Source organism: Platichthys flesus, chromosome 4 (assembly GCF_949316205.1).
Source record: "Platichthys flesus chromosome 4, fPlaFle2.1, whole genome shotgun sequence".
NCBI lineage: Eukaryota > Metazoa > Chordata > Actinopteri > Pleuronectiformes > Pleuronectidae > Platichthys > Platichthys flesus.
This window is the reverse complement of record NC_084948.1, coordinates 1,057,804-1,080,939: the sequence shown is the minus strand read 5'-3', so window position 1 is coordinate 1,080,939 and position 23,136 is coordinate 1,057,804. Positions and strand designations below refer to the sequence as shown.

Below are 23,136 nucleotides of genomic sequence, written 5' to 3'. Positions count from 1 at the left end.
ACTGATGAAAACAAACTGGAACTGTTTGGACATATGGACCAGCGGTATGTCTGGCATGTGAAAGGACAGGCTTATGACCAGAAGAATACCATCCCCACAGTCCAGCATGGAGGTTGGTCAAAGATGATGTTGGGCTGTTTTTCTGCGGCAGGAACTAGCAATCTTTATTGTGTACATGGCATCATGGATTCACAGAAATACCAGGCCATTTTAAAGAGGAATGTGATTCCTTCTGTTGACAAATTAAACCTTGGTGATCATTGGACTTTCTGGAAAGGCAATGATCCAAAGCAAAATCTCAAAGTCCACCAAAGCTTGGTTGAGAAAAAGATCCTGGAACGTCGTGGAGTGGCATTCACAGTCACCAGATTCAAATTTGATTGAAAATCTTTGGTGGGATTTAAAGAAGGCAGTTGCAGCATGGAAGCCATCAAACATCACTGATCTAGAGGCTTTTGCACTTGAAAAATGGGCAAAGATTCCAATCGAGAGGTGTAAGAAGCTTGTCCGCACTTACCAAAAACATTTTTTAGAAGTTATAAAAGCTAGAGGATGCGCCACAAAGTACTGAAGCTGGGGGGTTGAATAATACTGCACATGCACATGTGTTGAAAGACTTACATTTTTCATTAGAACTTCAAAGTTAAGTCAACTTCTGTTGTCAAAATAACTAAAATACCCATCAATAAATATCTTTTGTTGTTTGATGAGGTTTTTTTGTCATTTATTGTCATTATCTGTCATCCACATCACTATAATGTCTATTGAGGTGAACTGTATCATAAGATCATTAATTACTTTTCAATCTCAGCTTTAATTGATGTAAATAGTCTGATGGTGTTTTTCACACCATCATTGTTATAGCCAATATTTATTAATAATTGAAGTCAATGGGGGGGACTGTGGCCTAGGGGATAGAGCAGGTGCTCTGCAACAAGAAGATTGCCGGTTCGAAACCCACTCTTTCCCATCTGCATGCCTAAGTTTCCTTGGCAAGATACTGGGCCCCTAAAATGGCCCCTCATGAATGCTGAGTGTTCTAAAAAAAAAGTCGCTTTGGACAAAAGCGTCAGCTAAATGACATGTAGTAAAATGCAGAGGTATCCATTCGGACTCACACTCCTTCCCAGACGGTGGCGGTAATGCGCCGATAAGTTATTTTGAAACTCCCATTAAGCACCAGGAGAGGAAGAAGGTGTTGTTATGACCGGTTACGACGGAGAGCACGTCCTTCACTGCACTGCACAGATACAGTAAGTTTGAACTCAGAGCTGGTTAGATGGTGACTGACCTGCTCTGCCATTGACCAGCTGCCCTGGCCCTGAAAGCATATGTGGCGAGAGGAGCTGGCTTGTGTTGATTGGCAATCAGATCTATCTATCAACGCCTGAAGGGATGATTGCTGATGTTATTTAGCTACATTCAGTCATATCGAATCTGGTGGAGCAGCATGTCCGCCCTTTCAGCATAAGTTGCAAAGGAGTTAGTCTCTTTTCCATGAATCGGCCTCACGTGTCTGTTCTCCATAGGCCTGTCCACCTAACTACTCTTGTGTAAGCTCCTAATTTACGAATACACATCAAACATCAACACTATCTTTCCAAAGGGTTTATCAGTCATCCCTAATTAATGTCAATCTGACTCTTTGATCTAACTTACCTGGAATATCCCTCAGCCTTATCACTGCACGTTATGTAACATTACACACGTGTATGTCCCCATGCTCAATAAGAGTAGTTAACATTCGGGATATGACACTGTGAAATGTCTGCACAAGTACAAGTGGACTTTATAACGGAACAGAGATGATACCTTTTATTAGAAGTATCATGTATGTACAAATGTATATGTTTATACTGCTGTTTTTTAGATATCGTTTTAGTGTTATTACATGTTAAATTAAAACTGAACGCTTTAAGTTCAAGGGCTGTCGCTTTTTCTAAAATTCAGGTTCGGATGAATTTGATATGGTGCATAATTCCTTCAAATATATTGCAAAGCTAACAGGTGAGCCCACAGAAACCACGGTACAGAGTCGACAAACCTATGTTTGTCACTTTGAAATCTGGACTCAATACTACCACATGCTGCTTCTCAGATGCTTTCTTTTAAATATTTTCTGCTCAGCAAGGCTTTGCTTAGTGGCATCCTCTATTTTCAATGCAAACATGGTTACATTCCTGGCTTCCTTACATGATGAAGGGCAGGCAATAGGTCAAGCTGATAGTGTGGCAGAATTGTGGCATGAAATAAAGGTACCGTGAAATAAATAAATATCTTTTGAAAAACATAATTTTGAAATTAGTAATTGTATTTATTTATTTAAGTAAACGGATTCAGTTATATATTTCTCTTATGCTATATTTATATATTTATTGCCATGTTTTTAATTTCATGGTTCATTTCATAGCCTTATTTATTTATTTATTTACCTACCTATTTATTTAATTTAGAGTCAAACGGTATTCAATAGGGGACAACATTAAACTGATATTTACATAAACAGTTTACCCCCAAGGAGGAAGGAATGGGACCTTCAGGTGTAGCAGTGTTGATCCAGACACCAGTGCAGCTCTATCGATATCTCCTCAGATGTTGCAGACAGTTGCCGACCACAGTGATGCAGCAGCACTATAAACACGCCATAAGACAGGTGAGCAAGCTAAATGTTTTCCTTGTGATCTTATACAATGGAACATTTTGCACACAGACAAGTCATTTCCAAACCGTCAAACCTGAACTGGTAATTATACATATCGATATCTAATATCTTCCTACAGTCAGCAACTTGATGGACTAGTGAAAGTTAAATAATAAATAAACAGATTATTTTCAGGTAGCTGTCATAGATTCTCATGGACATTTTATTTACAGTATAAGCTACCAATAATTGTGTTTATAACACACAATTGAAGGCAGGTGATCTCCTGCTTCTGCAGTGTTTCCAAAGGCATTTTCAGAAATAAACTCCAGAGAATGTCTACACAATGTTTTTTGTTAGAAGGATAATCAACATGCTCACTTACTCGCTATGAACTCTGTGAGCTCATTCGGACATTCTCAAAGATTTAACTTGTGGGCTGGCCGGAGAAAGTCCTGAGGATCTCACTCTGACATTTGCGTTTCCGCACATAGCCCCTCGGAATAATGTCAGGAGATTATCCAGGGTTCAGTCCTTGTCTGAAAGCAGCTCAAGTTTCGAGAGGCAGGACATTGAACCTCTCTGTGCTCCCGATGCTGCGTCATCAGTGGGTGAATGAGACATTTTGAGTGGTCAGCAGACTTGAAAGATGCTATACATCTTGTGTTCACTTACCATAAATCTCAATAACTTCATCTCAGCAAAGAACTTTGATTTTATTATTACTATTGTGTAAGATTAAAACAACAAGATAATCTAATATTTGAGGCTGAAACTACAGGTTATTAATTATTCTGGTGTAGAGTTTATGCACTTTTCATAAAAATAAAATTAGTTTGTCATTTGTATTTTCTACATTTATAAATACACGTTACAAGCTCTTTTCTCAAATTAAACAAAGATTCTTGTAATTGGTACTGATGATCAGAGACAAAACATTATCAGCAAACTTTGAAGTCTGGTGCATCACAACAAATCAAAAGTATAGAACCTGCGACTTGTTACACTTGACTCAGAACTAGATTTTAATTCAACCATAACCAATTTCACAAAGATGTCCTATTATCATTCATCAAAAGGGTGAATCACGCTTTAATACTTTCTCGTCTGGACTACTATAAATGCACTATGTCCAGAATCACAGAAATAATCAATTGATCGACTACAACTTGTACAAAATTCAGCAGGTAGGGTTTTAACATTAGTCCGGTTTTATCATCACTGGCTTCCAGTATCACAGAGATTTGTTTTTTAAATTATTTTACTTTAGTCTCCTAAACCCTGTTTATAGGAAAATGTCCAACCGTTTCCTCAGGTCGTCTACTGGCTTGGCTTGCTCAAAATCCCCAAAACAAACTATAAAAAGTTTGGGGAAGCAGTTTTCTCTTGTTATGCACCAAAGGTTTGGAACAAAATCCAACCACACATCAGACAATCTTCTTCTGTTGATAGTTTTAAGAAACAACTCCAGACCTTTTTCTACGATCTTGCTATAAATTCATATTATCTGTTTTATTTGTATTCTTTCGATTCTTTTCTTTGTCTTTGATTTATTATTAACATGTTCTCATTGAACTCTTATTTCTTGACTTTGCTTTTATTGATTTTATGGTAAACCACTCTGAGCTACATTTTATGTATGAAAGTGCTGTATTATTATTATACTGAACTGCAAAGTCAATGGGAGGAACATTGGACTTTCTTATTTTTATTTGAACACCTCAGTACGGTTTGTTAATCATCTGCTGCTGTGTGGTTGCAGGTTTCAGAAATTTGCTGTAACTCATCTAATGCTTTGTTATGAATTAATATGGCATCTCAGGTCGGTGTCTGAGTCATGAAACAAGATGTGAATTAGTCTGGTGCTGTCAGGTCTAATTAGAAAAATGAGAGCTGCACGAAAAGCTCTCCGAGGAGCCCCGGAGAGGGCGTTCCACGTTGGAGAAGGCGGTCCTATCTGTCCGTGTCCGTCAAAACGGAGAAGCATACATTGGCCTTAAGTTAGCTTCATGAAACAACTCTGTTTTATTAATTTCAGGCTTTTCACTAGGAACCCTGCTTTTCTGAGATTCCGTCATGAAGCACAATGCTTTACTTTCTTTTCCCAGGGTTACAAGAGTCACTCGGATGAAGATGACCCAGAGCGGATCCAAATGATAATCCACAGAGCAGTAGCAGATGCTCAGTGGATTCTTGATAAAGTAAGGATGATACTACTATCACTAGTTGTTTGTATATTATCTTCCTTAACAAATCATACAATAATGAATTATCTTTTCAATTGACAGTATACCAAGAAGAAGTGAGGCTCATGAGAAGAGAGGGTGTCCACTGCACCTGACACGGTTGTAGGTCTCAAGTCAGTGTCTGTATTCATATTAAATGGACTTATATAGCTGGCCACTGAAAGCACTTTAACTTGGTTACATCACACATTTGTGGTTTAGGGTTCAGTGTCTTGCCAAAGGACACCTCAACATGTGGAATTGATGAGGTGGGACTTGAACCTCTTACCCTCTAATGCTGAGTTGAATAAAATATTTAAGTGTTAATACAGTAGTTAAAATAAAATGTGTTGTCAATGTACAGTTTGTCTTTTTTAATAAAGGAATGATTATAGCTCAGTAGTCTTATTTAAAATGTATGATCAGATGACAACAGTGAATCACCTTCATTTCTGAGATGTCTGTTCTGAAAATCAGCATATCATTCCAAATCACTGTAGAAAGTTTTGATGGAAAATTAAATCCATGCAGAGATTGACATATATCAAAATATGGTGGTGTTACAGCTATGTATTGACGACTCACCTTCAATAGCAAGTAGGCCAAAAAAATCCCAGGGGGGTAGTTTTTGATTACTTTTGTTGAGGGTTAAAGGCAGACGATACCACATTCTGTTAAAGCCCTATGAGACAAATTGTGATTTGTGAATATGGGCTGTACGAATAAAATTCTATTGATCAACTAATGGCTACAAGTAAGTCTTAGATGTATTAAGTGAAATAAATTGGTGACATGCATCCCCTCTCTATCATCATCAATCCCAGCAGCAGGTAGTCTATAAAAATAAGAAGGTAAGCTAAGATTACAAGTATTACAATGTTTTTTCCTGACAGCTCCATATCCACAATTGTAAAAACAAGATAAACATAGTTAAACAGTATCCTTCAGACTGTTGAGCTTTTCTTCTTTTTTTGATTTTATGAGGATTTCAACAAATACAGTCAAGTTTTTCAGAGAAAAAAAAAGCAACCCTTCCTTTATTGAGTTTGATGATGAACCGCACAAGAGGTTAAAAGTCAGGATATGTTTTAACCACAGTTTGTTTCTTTGTAGAGAGAGCTGATATTTATGTTTTCCAAAATCAGATGCAGAGATCTTAATATGACAGTTGACAGATTCACTGAGATAAAGATATGACCTGACAGGTCAGACTGTGGCTACTTTCTTACAAATCTAAAGCACTTCATGGAAATGATGTTCAAACAGTGTGTTAGAAATCTATAGATTTCCATGCAAAAATAGATAGTTAAAAACTGCTCTCGACTCTGAAATACATTTTAAATTAGGTCCATTAATGGAATTACTTGTTGAGAGCATAGGAACAACTGAGCAGAGTTTAAATACATGGATATGCCTGCTTTGCAGCAACACATGGAACTTTTTGTGCAATTGACAGTATTTATTCAAGTATATCCATTAGTCTTATAATGAATAAAAGACAATATTACACATGGCAGAATGAAGAGGAGGATCTATTCGTCATGTTTTGTACCAACAGACTGGTTCTACCAGAAGAATGAAATATAAACGAAAATAACACAGATGATCAAATGATGTGTTTCCACCGTTTAAAAAAAAATGGTGTATTTACAAATTCATGCACATGCAGTATTTGGATTGATACAAAAAGTAATACAACTAAATATTTAGGGTATTCTTCAGTATAAATATTATAAATAAGAGTTCTTAATATAAATGGCTTCATTTTTAATGTTGGTCTGAGATGTAGAGATATTTGGTGTGAAAAAAGCTTAATGTTAAGTGTATTCAAGCTTACATTTATTTAACCACACAGGCAGAGATAGGGTGTAAGAAAAGGTATTGGTGTTTAAGGATAAAGGTGGAGCTTCAGAAGAAGGGAGGTGCAGCAGAGTAGTTCTCTGAGGTCAGTATCACCCTGACAAAAGGACAGGCACTTGTGTCCCACACCTTCATCTCTCTCCGGCCGTGCTCACACCTGGTATTACAATACGCCCTGAATGTGAGAGAGAGAATATTGTGCAGCTGTGAAGAACTACTTTACTAATTTAAGAAAAGTCAGTCATTATGTGGTGGTCAGTTTTAATATTGTGATAGTAGTCTGAACCAAATCGTAGTGACACTGAGAAGCGTATAAATATGTTTGCGTCGATTTGAAACTGTAGTGGGAGAGACGACATCAGCAGAGGAGAACTAATTTGGAAATGTGCGTGTGTCCCAGACCGCTTCTGATGTGGTTTGAGTGATCAGATCTCAGCGTTAAGACCTGTACCTATCCCTGACCACTTGTGATTGGAACACCCAAGGCTAATGGTAATACCAGGTCTGAGCAAGGTCACAGTCGAATCGTCACTTCTGCAGAATAAACTGGTCGATGAACTCGTTCTGCTCCGACTCCACCTTGGACAAGGCTTCATACTCGATACGATACCTGAGACAAGCAAACAAAACAAACAACCAAATGAATATAATAAAGAAAAACACTTCACACACAGTCATGTGACTACAAATTCTGTGTAGAGTAGAAATCATGCTATTATCATGAAAATAATATGCCATTGAAAATGTTACACTTAAACTTACTGTTGAAAACACACATCAATATGTTCCAACCTAATTTTACACACCTCAAACTGTTTTGGAAAGCAGCCCATTGTATTGACTGCTGAGTGGCTCAATGATATTGAATGCCCTGTTTTTTCAGTTTTTTATTAAATAACAATATATCCTGCTGATAAATGTTAGATGCATGCTTACATTCTATACAACCCCAACTCATTGCAGACTTTATGAATATACGATATTTTGTGTTTTGTCTGGTCAAGTTCATTTCATTTGCCATCAGGTCTGCAACATATTCCAAAGAAAGTCCGGACGGGGATATTTAGGGCTCATAATTAGATACAATGATTAAAAAATGATGTGATTTGAAAAAGGAGATGTCAACAGGTGACTGTTATCATGAAGCAGCATCCAGGAAAGGCCTAGCTCTTTAGGAGCAAAGATGGGCCAAGGATCACCAGTTTGCCAACAAATGTTTGAGAAAATTATTGAAATGTTTAAAAACAGTGTTCCTCAAAGAGGGATAGGAAGGGATTTGGATATTTCAGTGCATAACATCAATAAAAGATTCAAGGAATCTGGAGATATTTCAGTGCATATAGGGTACGGGCCCAAGCCTAAGCTAACTAACTGTACTCTCCGATCCCTCAGACACTGAATCAAGAACCGTCATTTATCGATAACAATATAAACACAGGGGCTCAGAATTACTTTGGCAAACCTTTGTCAAGCACTACAATATGTAGTTACATCTACAAATGCCAGTTAAAACTTTACTGTGCCAAAAGGAAGCCTTATGTTAACTGTGTACATAAGCGCCGTCGACTTCTCTGGGCTCTAAGGCATCTGGGATGGACTGTGACACAGTGGAAACGTGTATTGTGGTCAGACGAGTCAGTATTTCAGGTATTTTTTGGAAGAAATGGACACCATGTGCTCCGATTAAAAATGAAAAGGACCATCCAGACTGTTACCAGCAACAACTGTCCTGACTTGACCACAATAGACAATATGTGGCGCATTTTAAACGAAAAAATGCAATGGAGCCCGTACTGTTGAACACCTTAAGACTTGTTTGCAGGAAGAATTGGACAAAATGACCCCTGAAATGCCTCATCACTTTGTATCTTGAGTCCCTAAACATCTTTAAAGTGTTGTGAAAAGGAAACGCAACATCACAAAGTGGTAAATGCTTTATTGTCCCAACTTTTTTTTAAATATGTTGAAAGAATCAAGTGCTTATTTTGAAGTCCAAAGGAATCCAAAGTCAAACTAAAATACACACTTAAATGTGAATAAAATGTTTAACAACATTCATTTTTTGTTTTAATGCTGTAATTGATTGGTTCGATGTATTTGAGATTTAAAATGACTACAAGTTTATGTTTCAGTCACCACCATCAGATATGAATCAACTCCAACCGTCATATGTGAAAAGGATATCTGTCAGTAAACATGAGAATGTGTTTTTAAATCGTACAAATATTTTGATAGCTGTTTAAGGTAAAGTTAATATTATACAGTCCAATAAAAAACGAAAATCTTTATAACATAAATTTATGTACAAATTGATAGTAAATTTCGTGTTTTTGTTTACAGCACATTGATACCAGTGTCGGCCCTTATCACGAAAAGCACTCTTGGCAAATTTGTCAGGGTCTCTTCTATGTGCATGGCACTTCTTTTTCATACTTAGATATTTTTTTTTCTTGTTTCTTTTATTTTTGAGTCCGTTGCATGTTAAAAAATGAATCAACACACCACCGAAGATTCTAGAAAGTGAATCTTCGGACTTCGCAGAAGACTTTTTACAAGGGGGCCATACGGAAAGTCCTGAGAAGTCCAGAGGCTGTAACTCAAACATTTGCAGGGGATGTGTGTGCTATAATGCATCATAAACAAGTTGGTGAAATAAAATGTGAAGGGTAACTTTTAAGGAAATCTATTTTCTTAATTTTTCAAGTATAACTGTATAATTAATAATTTGGCCCTAGGGCATGTTTACTGGATTTTGGGGCCAATCCATTCAATTGAAAGACAACAAAAACCCTCTAGAACAGACCTGCACTATTATAGCTTTGATACAGAGTTCTCGCACACGCACACACACACTCTCTGTACCTCTCAAGTTGCATCTTTTTTTCTGCAATGAGAGCCTGGAGTTGCTGCTGTTGAGCCTCCCTTTGTTTTGCTACTGACTTCAGCAGGTTTCTGGCTCCTATTGCCTAATGCAGAAGGAAACAGGATGAATACTCAAATGAGCAAAAACAGGCACATACTGTACAGCTGATCATCCATTCCAGATTTAAATGTCAAGCATACCTTCATCTTTTCTCTCTCTGCTTCTTTTGCCAATTCATCAACCAGTTCAATCAGACCACCAACTATCTTCTGAAACTGGCCAATTTCTGGAACAGATAACAAAGTCACACTTATGTAAACCTAGTTAATATCGGCAGAGAGAAACACTCATGACCATGGCATTCTTACTGTCCACAAATTCTTTACACTCCTCCTTCAGCTCTGAGGTCTTCTGGCCTACATAAGGCTCCAGTACCCTGAGCTTATTGAGTTCATCAAAATAAATGCCAGCCTCGGCCAACGGGTCTTTAGCCATGGCCACAGGCCCTGTCGCAAAGGAGACAAAAATTGAAGGATGAATTTATTTTACTTACATGAAATATTTTTGATTTGTGGATGTTGCAGTCTACACACTGAAATCAACAGGATCCCCAGGGCAGCTTAATAATTCGTGTACCGCTGAAGGGAATTTCTATCTGGCTTTCACACTGAGACCATTTTGCTGACAACGTCTGTATCTACAACGTTTACACAGGACATGGCTTCTGGTGTTAAGTAAACATTTTGTTAAGCTGTGTTCTATAAGGACAGATGGCCACAGTGCCTATGTTCTCTCTGTTAAACTCGAACATGTGGTGTATCTTACGCTGTATGTACCGTTACATGCATACAGCTACATTACTGCATTCGGTTTCTTCCCGTGTAAACCGTCCACATTAGCATTAGCGAACCATTGATCTTGAGTAAATTAGTTAACATTTGGTCTAACGGTGACCGAGCTAACGTCAGGGTTTTATCATCAGAGGTGGAAACAGTAGCAAATAGAGAAGTTCCCATACTTTCCCTGCTATGCTCTCTACTCTCCATTCACAGCTTTAGCTTCTCACCACAACAGTTAAATAAACTCAGCTAGTTAGCTACATTACGCTAGCCCGCTCACATAAGCTAACTGGACGCTCTAAGAATACACTAGCCTGGTTAAACCTTACTTCCTTCAAAAAGTTTCATTAAACCCATTCTAAATACGAGAACAGAAGAGTACGTGTCTCACCTGTTTACACAGCTATCACCGATGTGTTTTGTTGTGTGATGTGGCACAGCAACTAAAGCAGACCAGTTTCCTCCCCCCCAGCTATCACCGATGTGTTTTGTTGTGTGATGTGGCACAGCAACTAAAGCAGACCAGTTTCCTCCCCCCCAGGAAACGCTAAAGACGAATATGAACGACGAGCAACTAAGTGAGGATTTTCACTGTCTTGCTAGTATAAGTATTGTACTAGCATGACACAAACTCAAGCTAAATACAGAGATGATCTTCAGTCAGAAGTGGATTTGGTGTTGTCTTCTTGTTGTTTATTCACGATGTATGAGTTTCACTACTACCTGTTGTTTCTTCAGGGTAACTGTTGTTACCTGGGACTGAGATCCATTGCCCTTTGCATGAATGTACGAACTGGGTCATTATAATAAGATAATAGGCATTTGTAGACACGGCGAGACAGTAACATTTGATAAAACATTATTTCTGATTTGTTATTATTATTATTGTTATTATTATTATTATTATTTGCAGATAACATGCTTCCAATACCAGCGTATGATGTAAGTTCCCAGTGGAACCTGCTAAACGTATCACTTATTTACGACACTTATTTCTGTCCTTACCACATTCAACAAACCAAGTAGGGCAAAGTCATTTTATACAAATTAGTTTTATTTGCTTCATTCCTTTTTGCTTATATAGTTTTGATCTTTTAATTTTTGTTATTGAGATCAATAAAATCTCTTTCTTTTTCTCTTTGTCTGTCAAATGCAAAGACAAGACTTGTGTTGCATCAATGCACTGTACATGGCTGCTCACTGCTCTGTGTGTCCTGCACCAGATGGGTTAAATGCAGAGGATAAATTTACCTACCATTGCATGAGTGTGTTGTGCATGTCTGTGCATGTGTTTGGTATAAATAAACAAATCTTAATCTTACAATCCCAAAGAAATGTCTGGAAAAGAGGCAAACCTCTTAATTATGGAAGCCCTATCTTGAAAAAAAATTAAATTCAAACCTAGTTAATGAGAAGGATGGATGGATGAACTACAACAATTAACTGTTATAGTTCATCAATCTGAAAAATATAAAGTATGGAACAAAGAAGAAAGTATGAAGATAACAAATTTCAGTAACCTAAGCAGGCAACTACAAAAATACAAGTTAGAATCATCGGCTCCAAGCCGCCAAGAGGGTGCTCATTAAATTCGAAACAGTAGTTCATAAACCAATAGGTGACATCACGCTAGGTTGCCACTTGGTTCCAGCACATGTAGTGGTGGAGGTGAATGATTTGGCAGATAACTATGCAAAGGATGCAACTCAGAAATCAAAAGTAAAAGTGACAGAATCATAATTATTAAGAAGAAAGAAATCAGGAGAAACAAAAGACTTGTAGAATTCAAAAAGGAAGACATAATTTAAAATGTGAGAATTGGACATACAGGGTTAAAGAGTACATACATGTAATATAGGAAAGGCAAACTGTCATTAGCAGAAAGGAAAAAGATCATATCAGATTTCAGGAATGCTGACATTGAACTCAGGGCATGTTGGAAACAAGTCGAGGCTTTCTTTTCTAACTAGAACAGGACTAATCAAAGGAATACGGTGTAGATGAATAAAAAACAGGGTCAGGGACACTGGGTTTGTTGCCAAACAAAAAGTTAGGCAACCACCATAAAAAGCAGAAGAGGAAGAAGAAGATGTAAGAGGTGGAGTGGAAGAGGTAAACCTAGAATTTGTTTTATATTTGAGAAGTAAAATATAAAGTATTGTTTGAGTTTTTAAGAGAAACTGGTTTAATGAAGGGGATCTAGGTTTAAATAAGGTTTGGGTTTCTATTTTTTTATTTATTTGTTGTTGTTGTTTTTTAATTTTTTTATGTATCAATCAATCAATCAATCAAATTTTATTTGTATAGCCCATATTCACAAATTACAATTCATCTCATAGGGCTTTAACAGGGTGTGACATCCTCTGTCCTTAACCCTCAGCAAGAGTAAGGAAAAACTACAAAAAAAAACTTTTAACAGGGTAAAAATATGTAGAAACCTCAGAGAGAGCCACATGTCAGGGATCCCTCTCCCAGGACGGACAGAAGTGCAATAGATGCCACGTGCAGGAGAACATCATCAATAATCAAAGTCTCTAGCAGCATTGATGACGCACAGTCCATGCTCAGCAACCATCTAGACCACGATCCACCATCCAGACCAGACTCAGTCACCGTCCACCGCCGCCCACCAGGAGGACCCATCACAAGCCACCACCGCGGTCCTGGTCCACCGCCCGTGCCCAATGCCAATCAGCCCACATGACTCAGAATCCGCCACACTGGATCCACAAACCGTAATCCATGGTGCGGCCACAGAGGCCCTGGATCTGCGGGTGATAAAGCAAAGGGATTCCGGGGGAGGGGGAGGGGGAAACATTCCCCGGAATGTTTGGTCTGGATTTCTGCAGACCAAACACTCTGACCACCACTCCAGAAAAGTAGGTGGCAGTAATGCGCCTTTAACATTAGGTGCCACCCGTCATTAAAGAAGAAGAAGAAGAAGAAGAAGAAGAAGAAGAAGAAGAAGAAGAAGAAGAAGAAGAAGAAGAAGAAGAAGAAGAAGAAGAAGAAGAAGAAGAAGAAGAAGAAGAAGAAGAAGAAGAAGAAGAAGAAGAAGAAGAAGAAGAAGAAGAAGAAGAAGAAGAAGAAGAAGAGAGAGAGAGAGAGAGAGAGAGAGAGAGAGAGAGAGAGAGAGAGAGAGAGAGAGAGAGAGAGAGAGAGAAAGAAAAAAGGGATACTTTACCCACTTTGTTGTGAATACATCTGGACAAGGCTGTTGACATGTATCCTGACGATAAATAAAATGAATTAGCCACACGGTATGCGGGTTCCTGACCAGTGAAGAGGAGAGGTCGGTAAGTAACCGGCTAAAAGTCGTAAAGTGTCGTCCGGTTACGTTTTGTTCACTACAGATAGAGACAGTAACGTTAAACAGTTCATTGAAAGTGTTGTGTTTATTTAATTGAACATACACATCTGGAGGATCTTCTCTGATTGTTATAAACTTACCGAGAGGTTACTGTATGTTTTGGTTATAGAGTGGCTAGTTCTTTTCTAGTTGTGTCTCATTCATGCTGAAAGTTTGTTCACTCCTCTCAACATTAGGTAACATTAGCACAAGAAGTGTCACAATCACAATTAGGAATACTTTGTTGATCCCAGAGAGAAATTGTGGTCATAACAATAATGTTAATTGCCGCGGAGTCTGTAATAGTAACTAAGTTAGCTGTTAGTTCATGTTCACTTGTTAAGTTGAGGAGTTCAGGTCAGTAACCACATCTCTGTCTGTGTTGACGTCGACAGTAGTTTATCATTAAATTGAAGCTAACTAAATAACTTTCACAACTAACTGGTATCTATTTCAAGTTAAAACATTAATGTTTATTAGCCAGCCATGATAATGCTGTGCCTTAGAAACAAAATACTATTATTTAAAGTTGTTTATGCGGTCACACTTAACATAGGCAGTATTCTGTTAAACCGGGCTAATGTTTATTTTAGAGCACTGTAAATAAGTAGGAGGTTGGAGAGCAGCTGCGGATTAAAAAAAATTAGTTATGGTGTTTGTCATAATTTGTCCTTTTACTCAAATGTTACCCTCCCTACCCCCGTTAGTTTCCGGCCCAGTGACATTTCATTGTGTGGAAAGGGGTACTGAGGAAAATATAATAGTAGTGTTTTCTACTCTGTATTATAATACATGCCTTCAGCCACTAGGTGTCCTTGCTTTACCAGTTAAACATTGACATTCCTTTTACATCCACAGCATTTTTGGCTCAATCTCAGTTCTCTATGTTTTTTCAGCAATGATCTGTAGCTGTGAGAGGTTGTGGTGGCCACATCAGTAACTGTCATCACGGCGGGGGACCTTCGAACCTCCGTCTGCAGGGTGGTCATCTATCTCCAAAAGGACATGTCTGGAGAAAGCTGCCTGCCCCAGCAACATTCCCAGTCAGACTCCACCTCCCCAGCCCCTCCTCTGACTTGTTACAAGTCTAAGACCTGCAGTTATCAAGGAGCGGTCGGCCTGGGCAACAAGTATGTCAACATTAATGTTGGTGGCACCCTGTTTTACACCACACTGCAAATACTAACCAGGCAGGACTCCATTCTGAAAGCCATGTTCAGTGGAAAGAAGGAAGTGTTGACTGATAATAAAGGTAAGCCATCACTTAACTGCACATGCCTGTGCTATATAGATGTGACTAAAATCGATTTTATGCTATTATTTTTCCATAATACAAATCTGTTAACATTAGCACCAAACCTAATGTTGCCATTTTAATGTTTCATTAAACATAACCTTTCACACTAAATAATAATAATAAAAAATACCTGTGCTAGTGATGTCAAAAGGGTTTATGCAAAAATTGTGTTGGAAATTCCTGTTATAACCTTAACACTTTCTGAAATTTATGAAACAATGCCAGGACTCTACGGTATAAATGCTTGCATCATCCAGTCCTGCAGTAACAATACAATCCTTGTTAATATAAGTGAGTGGATTCAGTCAACAGAAAAGCTTGCTTTTACTTTTAAACTGATACTGTTTTAACATATTCAACAAATATTGACAATGAAACTGTGGTGAAAGATCATTTCATTGTGTATTTTGTTGTAAACCACATGCAACACGCGAGATGATGCTTCTCTTGAAGAGCAGTGAATGCGTGGCACATGGAACACCATTCATCCCAGTTCAAGCAGTCTTTTGCATAGATGTATAATGTGCATGTTGATATCACGATGACGGTACATTTGAGATATATTGTGCAGCCTTAGTCAGGTGACTTTAATATTAATCTGGAAAGAACTTATGTTTACTGAAATCCTTGGCTGCATCCTGATACGTTACATTTTACTGTCTGACACATACATTCATGGTATATTTTGGGAATTATGAAATTATTGAAATGACACCAGAAAAAGTCTTGCATGATTACAATGTCATGTAATGGAGAATGTATGTCAAAGAGTTTTGCTGCCCCAGGACTGCACCAGTGTCTTAGAGTTAACAATAATCACATTCTCATCATGGTCTGTTTCTGTTCAGGTTGGATCCTGATTGACCGCAGTGGTAAACACTTTGGCAGCATACTATCCTACTTGCGCGACGGCACAGTCACCTTACCAAAAGGCTGTCAGGCTGTTAAAGAGCTGCTGTCTGAGGCAAAGTATTATCTCATCAAGGGCCTGGTGGAGCTTTGTCAAACCACCCTGCAGGTCAGTTACACCCATACTGGCCCATATTGATAAAAGGGAAGCCCCTGAATATTTAGATTATATGAAGAAGAGTTATTTTGGTTAGTTATTTTTAGTCCAATATTACTAAATATATTAAGGCTAGTCTGTGAGAAATATTTAGGTTGTGCTGATTTCTTAAACTACCATCACACGGTTGGTATATTGTTGGACAGAAGCCATGATCACTATAACAAACTTATTTAATCAACTATATCCAGTTTCCACTGTATTTTTCTACATCATAGTAAAAACTGAATTTAGAGACACACGTGGCAGGCTGTGCCCTTGTCGAACGTGTAGGGTGAATACCGATGTAGGCTCAATATTGTGATGGCTTGGCAATGGTATCTCTCATCAGCCCAACCTTTTCTTTCTTCCTTCTGAATGACTTTCACTTTCTTTCTATCCACATTGTGTGAATCTCAATCACGGACACTGGAAGCCATAGATTTGATTGGTTGAGTAGCATCACGTGAGATGATTAACAACACATACAGTTGGTTTCCTGGGCTGCCAAACCGATCAATCAATCAATAAAATTGTATTTGTATAGCCCATATTCACAAATCACAATTTGTCTCATAGGCCTTTAACATGGTGTGACATCCTCTGTCCTTAACCCTCAGCAAGAGTAAGGAAAAACTACTAAAAACCCTTTTACAGGGTAAAACCTCAGAGAGAGCCACATGTGAGGGATCCCTCTCCCAGGACGGACAGATGTGCAATAGATGCCACGTATAGGAAAACATAATCAAGATTAAAGTTTTTAGCAGCGTTGATGAGGGTAAACATTTTGAAGGATAACTTCAATACGATATGTCAAGCAGTCCAGCTGCAATCATAGTCTATGGTCAGCAACCAGCAGGATCATGATCCACCAGCCAGATCAGATGCCACTTTAGTCCACAGTCATTGTCCACTGCCGCTTATTAGGATCCATCACGAGTCGCTGCCGCGGTCCTGGTCCACCGCCCGTATCTGATGCCAACGTGACAAAGGATCAGCCATTACCACTATGATCAGCCCACTTGATATAGAATCCGCCATACTGGATCCACCATTGTGACCTCTGATGTGCGATTCACAAATTGTAATCCATGGTGCGGCCACAGAGGCCCTGGATCTGCGGCCGATAAAGCAAAAGGATTCCGGAGAAGGGGGATAGGGATGGAGAAGAGGAAGGAGAGGCTGAAAAGAGAAGCTCTGTGTGTCTTGTGTCATAAATTCCCTTTGCTTCTTAGCGTCATCAGGTGTTTTTGCCTTGTAATCAATGATCGTTGATACAGGCCGAACTTGAGGCTACCCTGAGGCTCAAAGTAAATCTGACTGGCTACTGGTTTATATGATAGTGCTGTAAAGGCTAGCAAAGATGCTCTCTCAATGATTTATCACTTTTAGTGCTGCTTATCTGAGACATTTGGTCTAGATATTCAGACATTTGATGAGGTTCATGCTCAGGGTCTTTTGGATACGAATCTGACCATTTTCTATGCTGTACATCGGGACTATTCAGCTGTAATTGCAAGTTGGCCCAATAGAAAAATGACTGGTATTTGTGAAATAAGTTGAGAGATACTTGTCAAAGGCATTTCTACTCTTTATTATGATTTCTTAATCCTGACTTTAGGTATTTAATGTATTATGCTAAAATGTTGTATTTGAGCGTCTACTTAAATGTTGAGAATTTAAATTATTCTTTCAGAAGGCCTTAATTTTGTTATTTTATTAGTAATCTTTTACCATGATCTAAATAAGAATAATTTTCAAAATGTGTCATGGTATTTTTTAAATATGTAAATATACCCAATCCCTAAATGCTATGATACCTTCAACTTTAAGTGTATAATGATTTCTGAATGACAGGGCAATAAAGAGCAGCCCCTGTGTGTTGTACCTGTGGTGACCTCCAGTAAGGAAGAAGAGAGGCTCATCCAGTCTTCTTCAAAGGTAAATATGGAATTGAATCAGAGATACTGAAAATATTGTACAAATAATTGTTAATAGTTTTTGTAAATGGTTTTGTATTTATATAGCCCTTTTTAGTCTTGATGACCACTCAAAGCGCTTTACAGTACAGCTTTACATTCACCCATTCACACACACATTAATACAGTGCACTTTGTTATACTATGAGGGGGCCTTTCAGGGTCCAGCATCTTGCCCAAGGACACTTCGGCATGTAGATGGGTCAGACTGGAGATCGAACTGCCAACCTTCAGGTTGGAGGACGACCACTCTACCCCTCAGCCACAGCCGACCTTTAACAGCATCTCTGTTATTTGAGCCCACTGAGGTGCTAATTTATAATGAGAGAAAACAGGATCAGGTCTTTTGTGGAAAATTGTTCTTCATTATAAAAAGATCAAATAAAATACTGTACTATACTAATAATACCTGTTCATTTCCTTTAGCAGCTAATTCAAAGCTACATATGCGTTTTTTCATATGAATGCAGTTATAGTAGATTCAGAAACTTGATTTAGTTTTGAATCTTCAATCTCTCTAAACCTATATTTAGACCCGTAATTCTGTACTTCTTAGAACGCCCTAGCAGCAGTCACAATTTTAAGTCTTGAAAAAGTCTCTACAGGGTTTGCATGCCTAGATTTTTTCTTTATTCCAGGTAGATCCTCTCAAGCCAATAGTCTGACTGGATGGGAAGCTTTTTTCAGGAAGGTCTACATAGTATACCGCTTTCTCATCCTGAGATAATTATCTTCTTTTTGTTCTTTTCATTTTTGCATCTGTAGCATGTTGGAAAGCTCTTCAACATCTTCACTTGCTTGCGGTGAATCCTGTGGTGGATCTCCACCTGTGTTCCTACTCCGGCTCATTCTGCTGAGTTTTTACTAGGGGCCTTGCAAGGGAAACTCTAGAGAAAGTCCAGAGGCTCTCACTTGGACATTTGCAATCTCAGATACAGATGTCTGGAGAATTCCGGAGTCCAATGCATGTCATGCATAGCAGCTCAAAGCTAATCAATCCACATGCGGACTACAACCAATTTCTAGACGCGTGCTAGGGATTAAGCAAAAAGGAATTACCTGATCAGATGGGTTGGAGATGCCTTCCACAACCTTTATTATCATAGTATGAGGTATGATCAAACATTTCTGAGAGTGTTCCTGTTGCACACAAACAGAAAATTAATAAGTAATGTGATAGTAAGTGGTTTTTCTGTGCTGTAAAGTCCCACCAACATCTGGACCTGTTGTTAAAGTTTCTTGCTACCACTTGAAGGTGCTGTTTTGCAATTAACACCATACACCTCAAACTTGTTCAGACTTGTGAAGCCGATGTCAAGGGTCATGACCAGTGAGTTGGGTCTGTGGCAACAACCCAGGGAGCCGTCCTTACAGTGAAGCCCCTAGAAGGTGTGCCAGGCCAGGAGTGCTTGTTGTTTTCTTCAACATTAATGGGGTTGTGCACCGTGAGTTTGTCTTGGTGTCAGTAAACCCTGACGAGGGCAGAAGCTGATACGTGTTGGTGTATTTTAAAGCATCAAGCCCGTTTAAATTTTTCAAACCACTTTAAGTGTCTGGACCTGGATCTTCATGCTAAAATATTTTTGACATATTACCCCCAAGAGCACCAGTAGTTTGAGGGACACCAAAAGCACTCCTACCACCTCTTTCTTAAACCTGCTCCCAGCTTCAACGCTGTGACTTCTTCCCCTTCCCCAAACTGTAATTGCCACAGTGGTGCTTGGAGCAGTGTATCACTGCACAAAATGACTCCTTTAAAGGGGCCAAATTAAAATTGCGTACAGTTTTGTCTGCTATAGGCATAGTTTCTGATCTCACCTTGTAATCTGACCTAATGGCTGATTTCAAGTTTAAGTTGATTCATAAATGGTACATTGAGATGAATGCTAGTACTGACTCTTTTCTCTATTTTCTTTGTTAGCCTGTGGTGATGCTGTTGTACAACAGAAGCAATAACAAGTACTCTTACACCAGGTGAGAAAGCCTTCCCTACTTCTGTCCCACATATTTCATTGATTGTCTTTTTCTTTTACAAAATACTCTGTGAGAAAACACTTTTTGAGCTATAGGGTATAATGAGCCACAGACTAGTCACTAGAGTTAACAATGAAGCACTTTGTTTCCTTATGTGTCCACAGTAACTCAGACGACAATCTGCTGAAGAACATCGAGCTCTTCGACAGGCTGTCACTAAGCTTCAATGGCCGCGTCCTCTTCATCAAAGACGTAATTGGAGATGAGATCTGCTGCTGGTCCTTCTATGGTCAGCGCCGCAAACTGGCTGAGGTGTGCTGCACCTCCATTTTCTATGCCACAGAGAAGAAACAGACCAAGGTAAGAATGTGGGAAGTCACAATGGCTGTTAATGAAAAGGTAAAGATATTGTGCTGGCTCATCGTAGTGGGAATGAAGGATCCTTTGTCGCGTTGGAGTGAGATAATGGTGGTGGACCAGGGCCGAGGCGGCGCATGATGATGGATCTTAATCAGAATCAGAAACAGAAGTATTTTATTGCCAAGTAGGTATACACCTACAAGGAATTTGCTCTGGTTATTGGTGCATACAATGAACATAGAAACATAAAACGCAATAGATACAACATACATAGGAAAAGCAATAAAAAATAGAAAAACCAGTATATATTTACTCACTGTTTACTTCTGATTTACTCACTTTTTTCCAATATTTATACAAAGTAGCATTTATTTTGACATAAACATTTCTGAATAAAAATATATGAAAGATAAAAGATATAAAAAGTGAAATGCCAAATGAAAAACATAATAAGCGGCAGTGGACAATGAGTGTGGACTGTAGTGGATCCGACCAGGATGATGGATCATTATCTTGCTGGCTGCTGACCATAGACTATGATTGCAGCAGGACTGCTTGATATATAGAATTGAAGTAATCCTTCAAATGTTTACCCTCATCAGTGCTGCTAAAAACTTTAATCTTGATGATGTTTTCCTATACTTGATATCTATTGCACGTATGTCCGTCCTGGGAGAGGGATCCCTCACATGTGGCTCTCTCTGAGGTCTCTATGTATTTTTACCCTGTTAAAAGGGTTTTTAGTAGTTTTTCCTTACTCTTGCTGAGGGTTAAGGACAGAGGATGTCACACCATGTTAAAGCCCTATGAGACGAATTGTAATTAGTGAATATGGGCTATACAAATAAAATTTGATTGATTGATTGATAAAGTATACATATTATATGTATGGCTCTACTTATTTTACATATGCATAAACAGGTTTCTGTGTTGGAAGATTTGTAATCTTGAGCGTGTCTCTCGTTGTAGGTGGAGTTTCCAGAAGCTCGTATCTACGAGGAGACTCTAAATACTTTGTTGTATGAGACAATGCCACTGCCTGATAACTCCCTGCTGGAGGCTACTCGTACAAGCTATAACAACTGTGGCTCTCTCAGTGAGGAGGAGGAAGTGTTGGGTGGAGCTGAGCTTCGTGAGCGTGTTCGTCGTATCCATGTCAAGAGGTACAGCAGATATGACGACAGGCAACTGGGACACTGAGACTGAAACCCCCAAGCACTGGGCTGATTTGAGCTTTTCACATAATGAACAAATGTCTGATGATGCCTGTTAATGTCTATGTCTATTTTGAAATAATTTTATCTTAGTATCTACAATTACTATCTTAAAGAAGTCAGAATTATGAACATGATGTAATTACATCTGACTGTTTGACCTGTCATAATTTAAGAATTATCAGAGGACTCAAGGCAGATACATCAAATGTCAAGAGAGTCGTAGCTTTTACTAAGTAAATGTAGTTTATTAGTGGAGGACAAACCACTAACGTGCACTATTTCTTAGATAAAATAAAATATTGTAAATGGACTGTATTTATATAGTGCTTTTCTCGTATTATTGACCACTCAAAGTGCATTACAGAACAAATCTCAATCACCCATTGAAATACCTATTCATACAGTGCTTCTATACGCAGCATTTTTTCTACCATTCACACACTGCAATTTGTCAGTTTAGTGCCTTGCCCAAGGACACTTCATCGGACTGGAGGAGCCAGGGATCAAACAACCGACCTGGCTAGTTGAAGATATATTCTTCCTCCTGAGCCATATCCGCCTACTATGTTGTCTCAGTCATAGCACTTACTATCTAAATAAGCATGTTTTCTATTTGTAGATTGTATTTTTCATTTACACATTTATATTTATAACAGCCTTTTGTTCGCACAAGATTTGGTTTGACCAGAATTGCCTCTAACCATGATGCCTTTTTCCATTTGTAGATAGACGTTGTTGTTGTTCAATTTTTTTTTTGTCTTATTTTTAGTTGGCAGGAGTAATTGCGAATGGTAGGGTTGAAAATTGACCACCAGCATGCAAAAAATAATATTTTCTTATGCATTGCACACCTCAGAGAAGAAGCGATTCTTGTGGTTAAGTAACATTCTATGAGCCTCTGGAGGAACTCATGTATCAGTTTACAGAGCAATCAAACTTCCCTTCTTTAACGAAGCAGTCAATAATCTTACCTTTCCGTGCATGAGGAATAATTATATTGTTCATGTTAGACAACAGACACAAAGAAGTTTTGCACATGACAGCGGCAGGTTGGTTACCTTGCAGTGGAGGTGAGAAGCCTATTGCCTAAAGCTCCTGACTGTTCCGTTACACACCAACAATAGCATTAACAATCGATAATTACCAATCTAGGGACAACTTCGTGAATTCAGCATCGTACGTCATTCCTTCATTCACCAATTTCTGTCTTCCATGGTGGAAATCCACACCTCTGTTAATTCTTGATTTGTTTCTATTTATATGTCTTATTTTTTTCTACTTACCTTTTAAAAAAAGTGTTTCCTTGACAAAAAATGCCAAACAAAAGATCTGCATTAAAATGTTATTATTTTTTCGAAGGCATTTTTTATCGCGATTATGTTTAGCTATAGAAATGTGTTAAAATGAAACAACAGTAGGAAATCGCACTACCTAATACAGCTCTGAAAGATGTGAAATGTAAGCAGTGTAAAAAAAAACACTCAAAA

At 38.5% G+C, this 23,136-nt stretch overlaps 3 protein-coding genes across 4 annotated transcripts; 2 read left to right on the top strand and 1 right to left on the bottom strand.

Annotated features, from left to right (window-relative positions):
* The first annotated feature begins 1,127 nt into the window (after positions 1-1,127).
* Positions 1,128-5,260, top strand: lyrm9 (LYR motif containing 9). Of its 2 annotated transcripts, none has more exons than XM_062385516.1 (4): positions 1,128-1,253; positions 2,507-2,653; positions 4,750-4,842; positions 4,930-5,260. In XM_062385516.1, the coding sequence occupies exons 2-4, from the start codon at positions 2,528-2,530 to the stop codon at positions 4,945-4,947; spliced, it is 237 nt and encodes a 78-aa protein (XP_062241500.1). In that variant the 5' UTR covers positions 1,128-1,253; positions 2,507-2,527; the 3' UTR covers positions 4,948-5,260. The 2 variants fall into 2 exon arrangements, with proteins under 2 accessions (XP_062241500.1, XP_062241501.1); XM_062385517.1 differs by having other exon boundaries at positions 1,194-1,253; positions 2,519-2,653.
* A 625-nt stretch (positions 5,261-5,885) lies between these two features.
* Positions 5,886-10,978, bottom strand: ift20 (intraflagellar transport 20 homolog (Chlamydomonas)). Its single transcript, XM_062385515.1, has 5 exons — positions 10,820-10,978; positions 9,958-10,095; positions 9,790-9,875; positions 9,589-9,692; positions 5,886-7,336 (listed from the first exon to the last, which is right to left on the bottom strand). Exons 2-5 carry the CDS (start codon positions 10,082-10,084, stop codon positions 7,255-7,257), a joined length of 399 nt encoding a protein of 132 aa, XP_062241499.1. The 5' UTR covers positions 10,085-10,095; positions 10,820-10,978; the 3' UTR covers positions 5,886-7,254.
* Positions 10,979-13,399: 2,421 nt separating this feature from the next.
* tnfaip1 (tumor necrosis factor, alpha-induced protein 1 (endothelial)) lies at positions 13,400-21,964 on the top strand. The gene is made up of 7 exons (XM_062385514.1): positions 13,400-13,724; positions 14,674-15,029; positions 15,923-16,092; positions 17,977-18,060; positions 20,020-20,072; positions 20,237-20,432; positions 21,402-21,964. Exons 2-7 carry the CDS (start codon positions 14,783-14,785, stop codon positions 21,630-21,632), a joined length of 981 nt encoding a protein of 326 aa, XP_062241498.1. The 5' UTR covers positions 13,400-13,724; positions 14,674-14,782; the 3' UTR covers positions 21,633-21,964.
* The last annotated feature ends 1,172 nt before the right edge of the window (positions 21,965-23,136 follow it).

What these genes read in the sequence shown, in the direction of transcription:
- ift20 (XM_062385515.1), bottom strand. Translation starts at nt 10,084, where the DNA reads ATGGCTAAAGACCCGTTGGCCGAGGCTGGCATTTATTTTGATGAACTC. An exon ending in CAGAGAGAGAAAAGATGAAG is followed by an intron (nt 9,693 to 9,789) that starts GTATGCTTGACA and finishes CTTCTGCATTAG; the next exon opens with GCAATAGGAGCCAGAAACCT. An exon ending in AAAAAGATGCAACTTGAGAG is followed by an intron (nt 7,337 to 9,588) that starts GTACAGAGAGTG and finishes TGCTTGTCTCAG; the next exon opens with GTATCGTATCGAGTATGAAG.
- tnfaip1 (XM_062385514.1), top strand. Translation starts at nt 14,783, where the DNA reads ATGTCTGGAGAAAGCTGCCTGCCCCAGCAACATTCCCAGTCAGACTCC. An exon ending in TTTGTCAAACCACCCTGCAG is followed by an intron (nt 16,093 to 17,976) that starts GTCAGTTACACC and finishes TCTGAATGACAG; the next exon opens with GGCAATAAAGAGCAGCCCCT. An exon ending in AACAAGTACTCTTACACCAG is followed by an intron (nt 20,073 to 20,236) that starts GTGAGAAAGCCT and finishes ATGTGTCCACAG; the next exon opens with TAACTCAGACGACAATCTGC.
- lyrm9 (XM_062385516.1), top strand. Translation starts at nt 2,528, where the DNA reads ATGGGACCTTCAGGTGTAGCAGTGTTGATCCAGACACCAGTGCAGCTC. An exon ending in ATAAACACGCCATAAGACAG is followed by an intron (nt 2,654 to 4,749) that starts GTGAGCAAGCTA and finishes TTCTTTTCCCAG; the next exon opens with GGTTACAAGAGTCACTCGGA.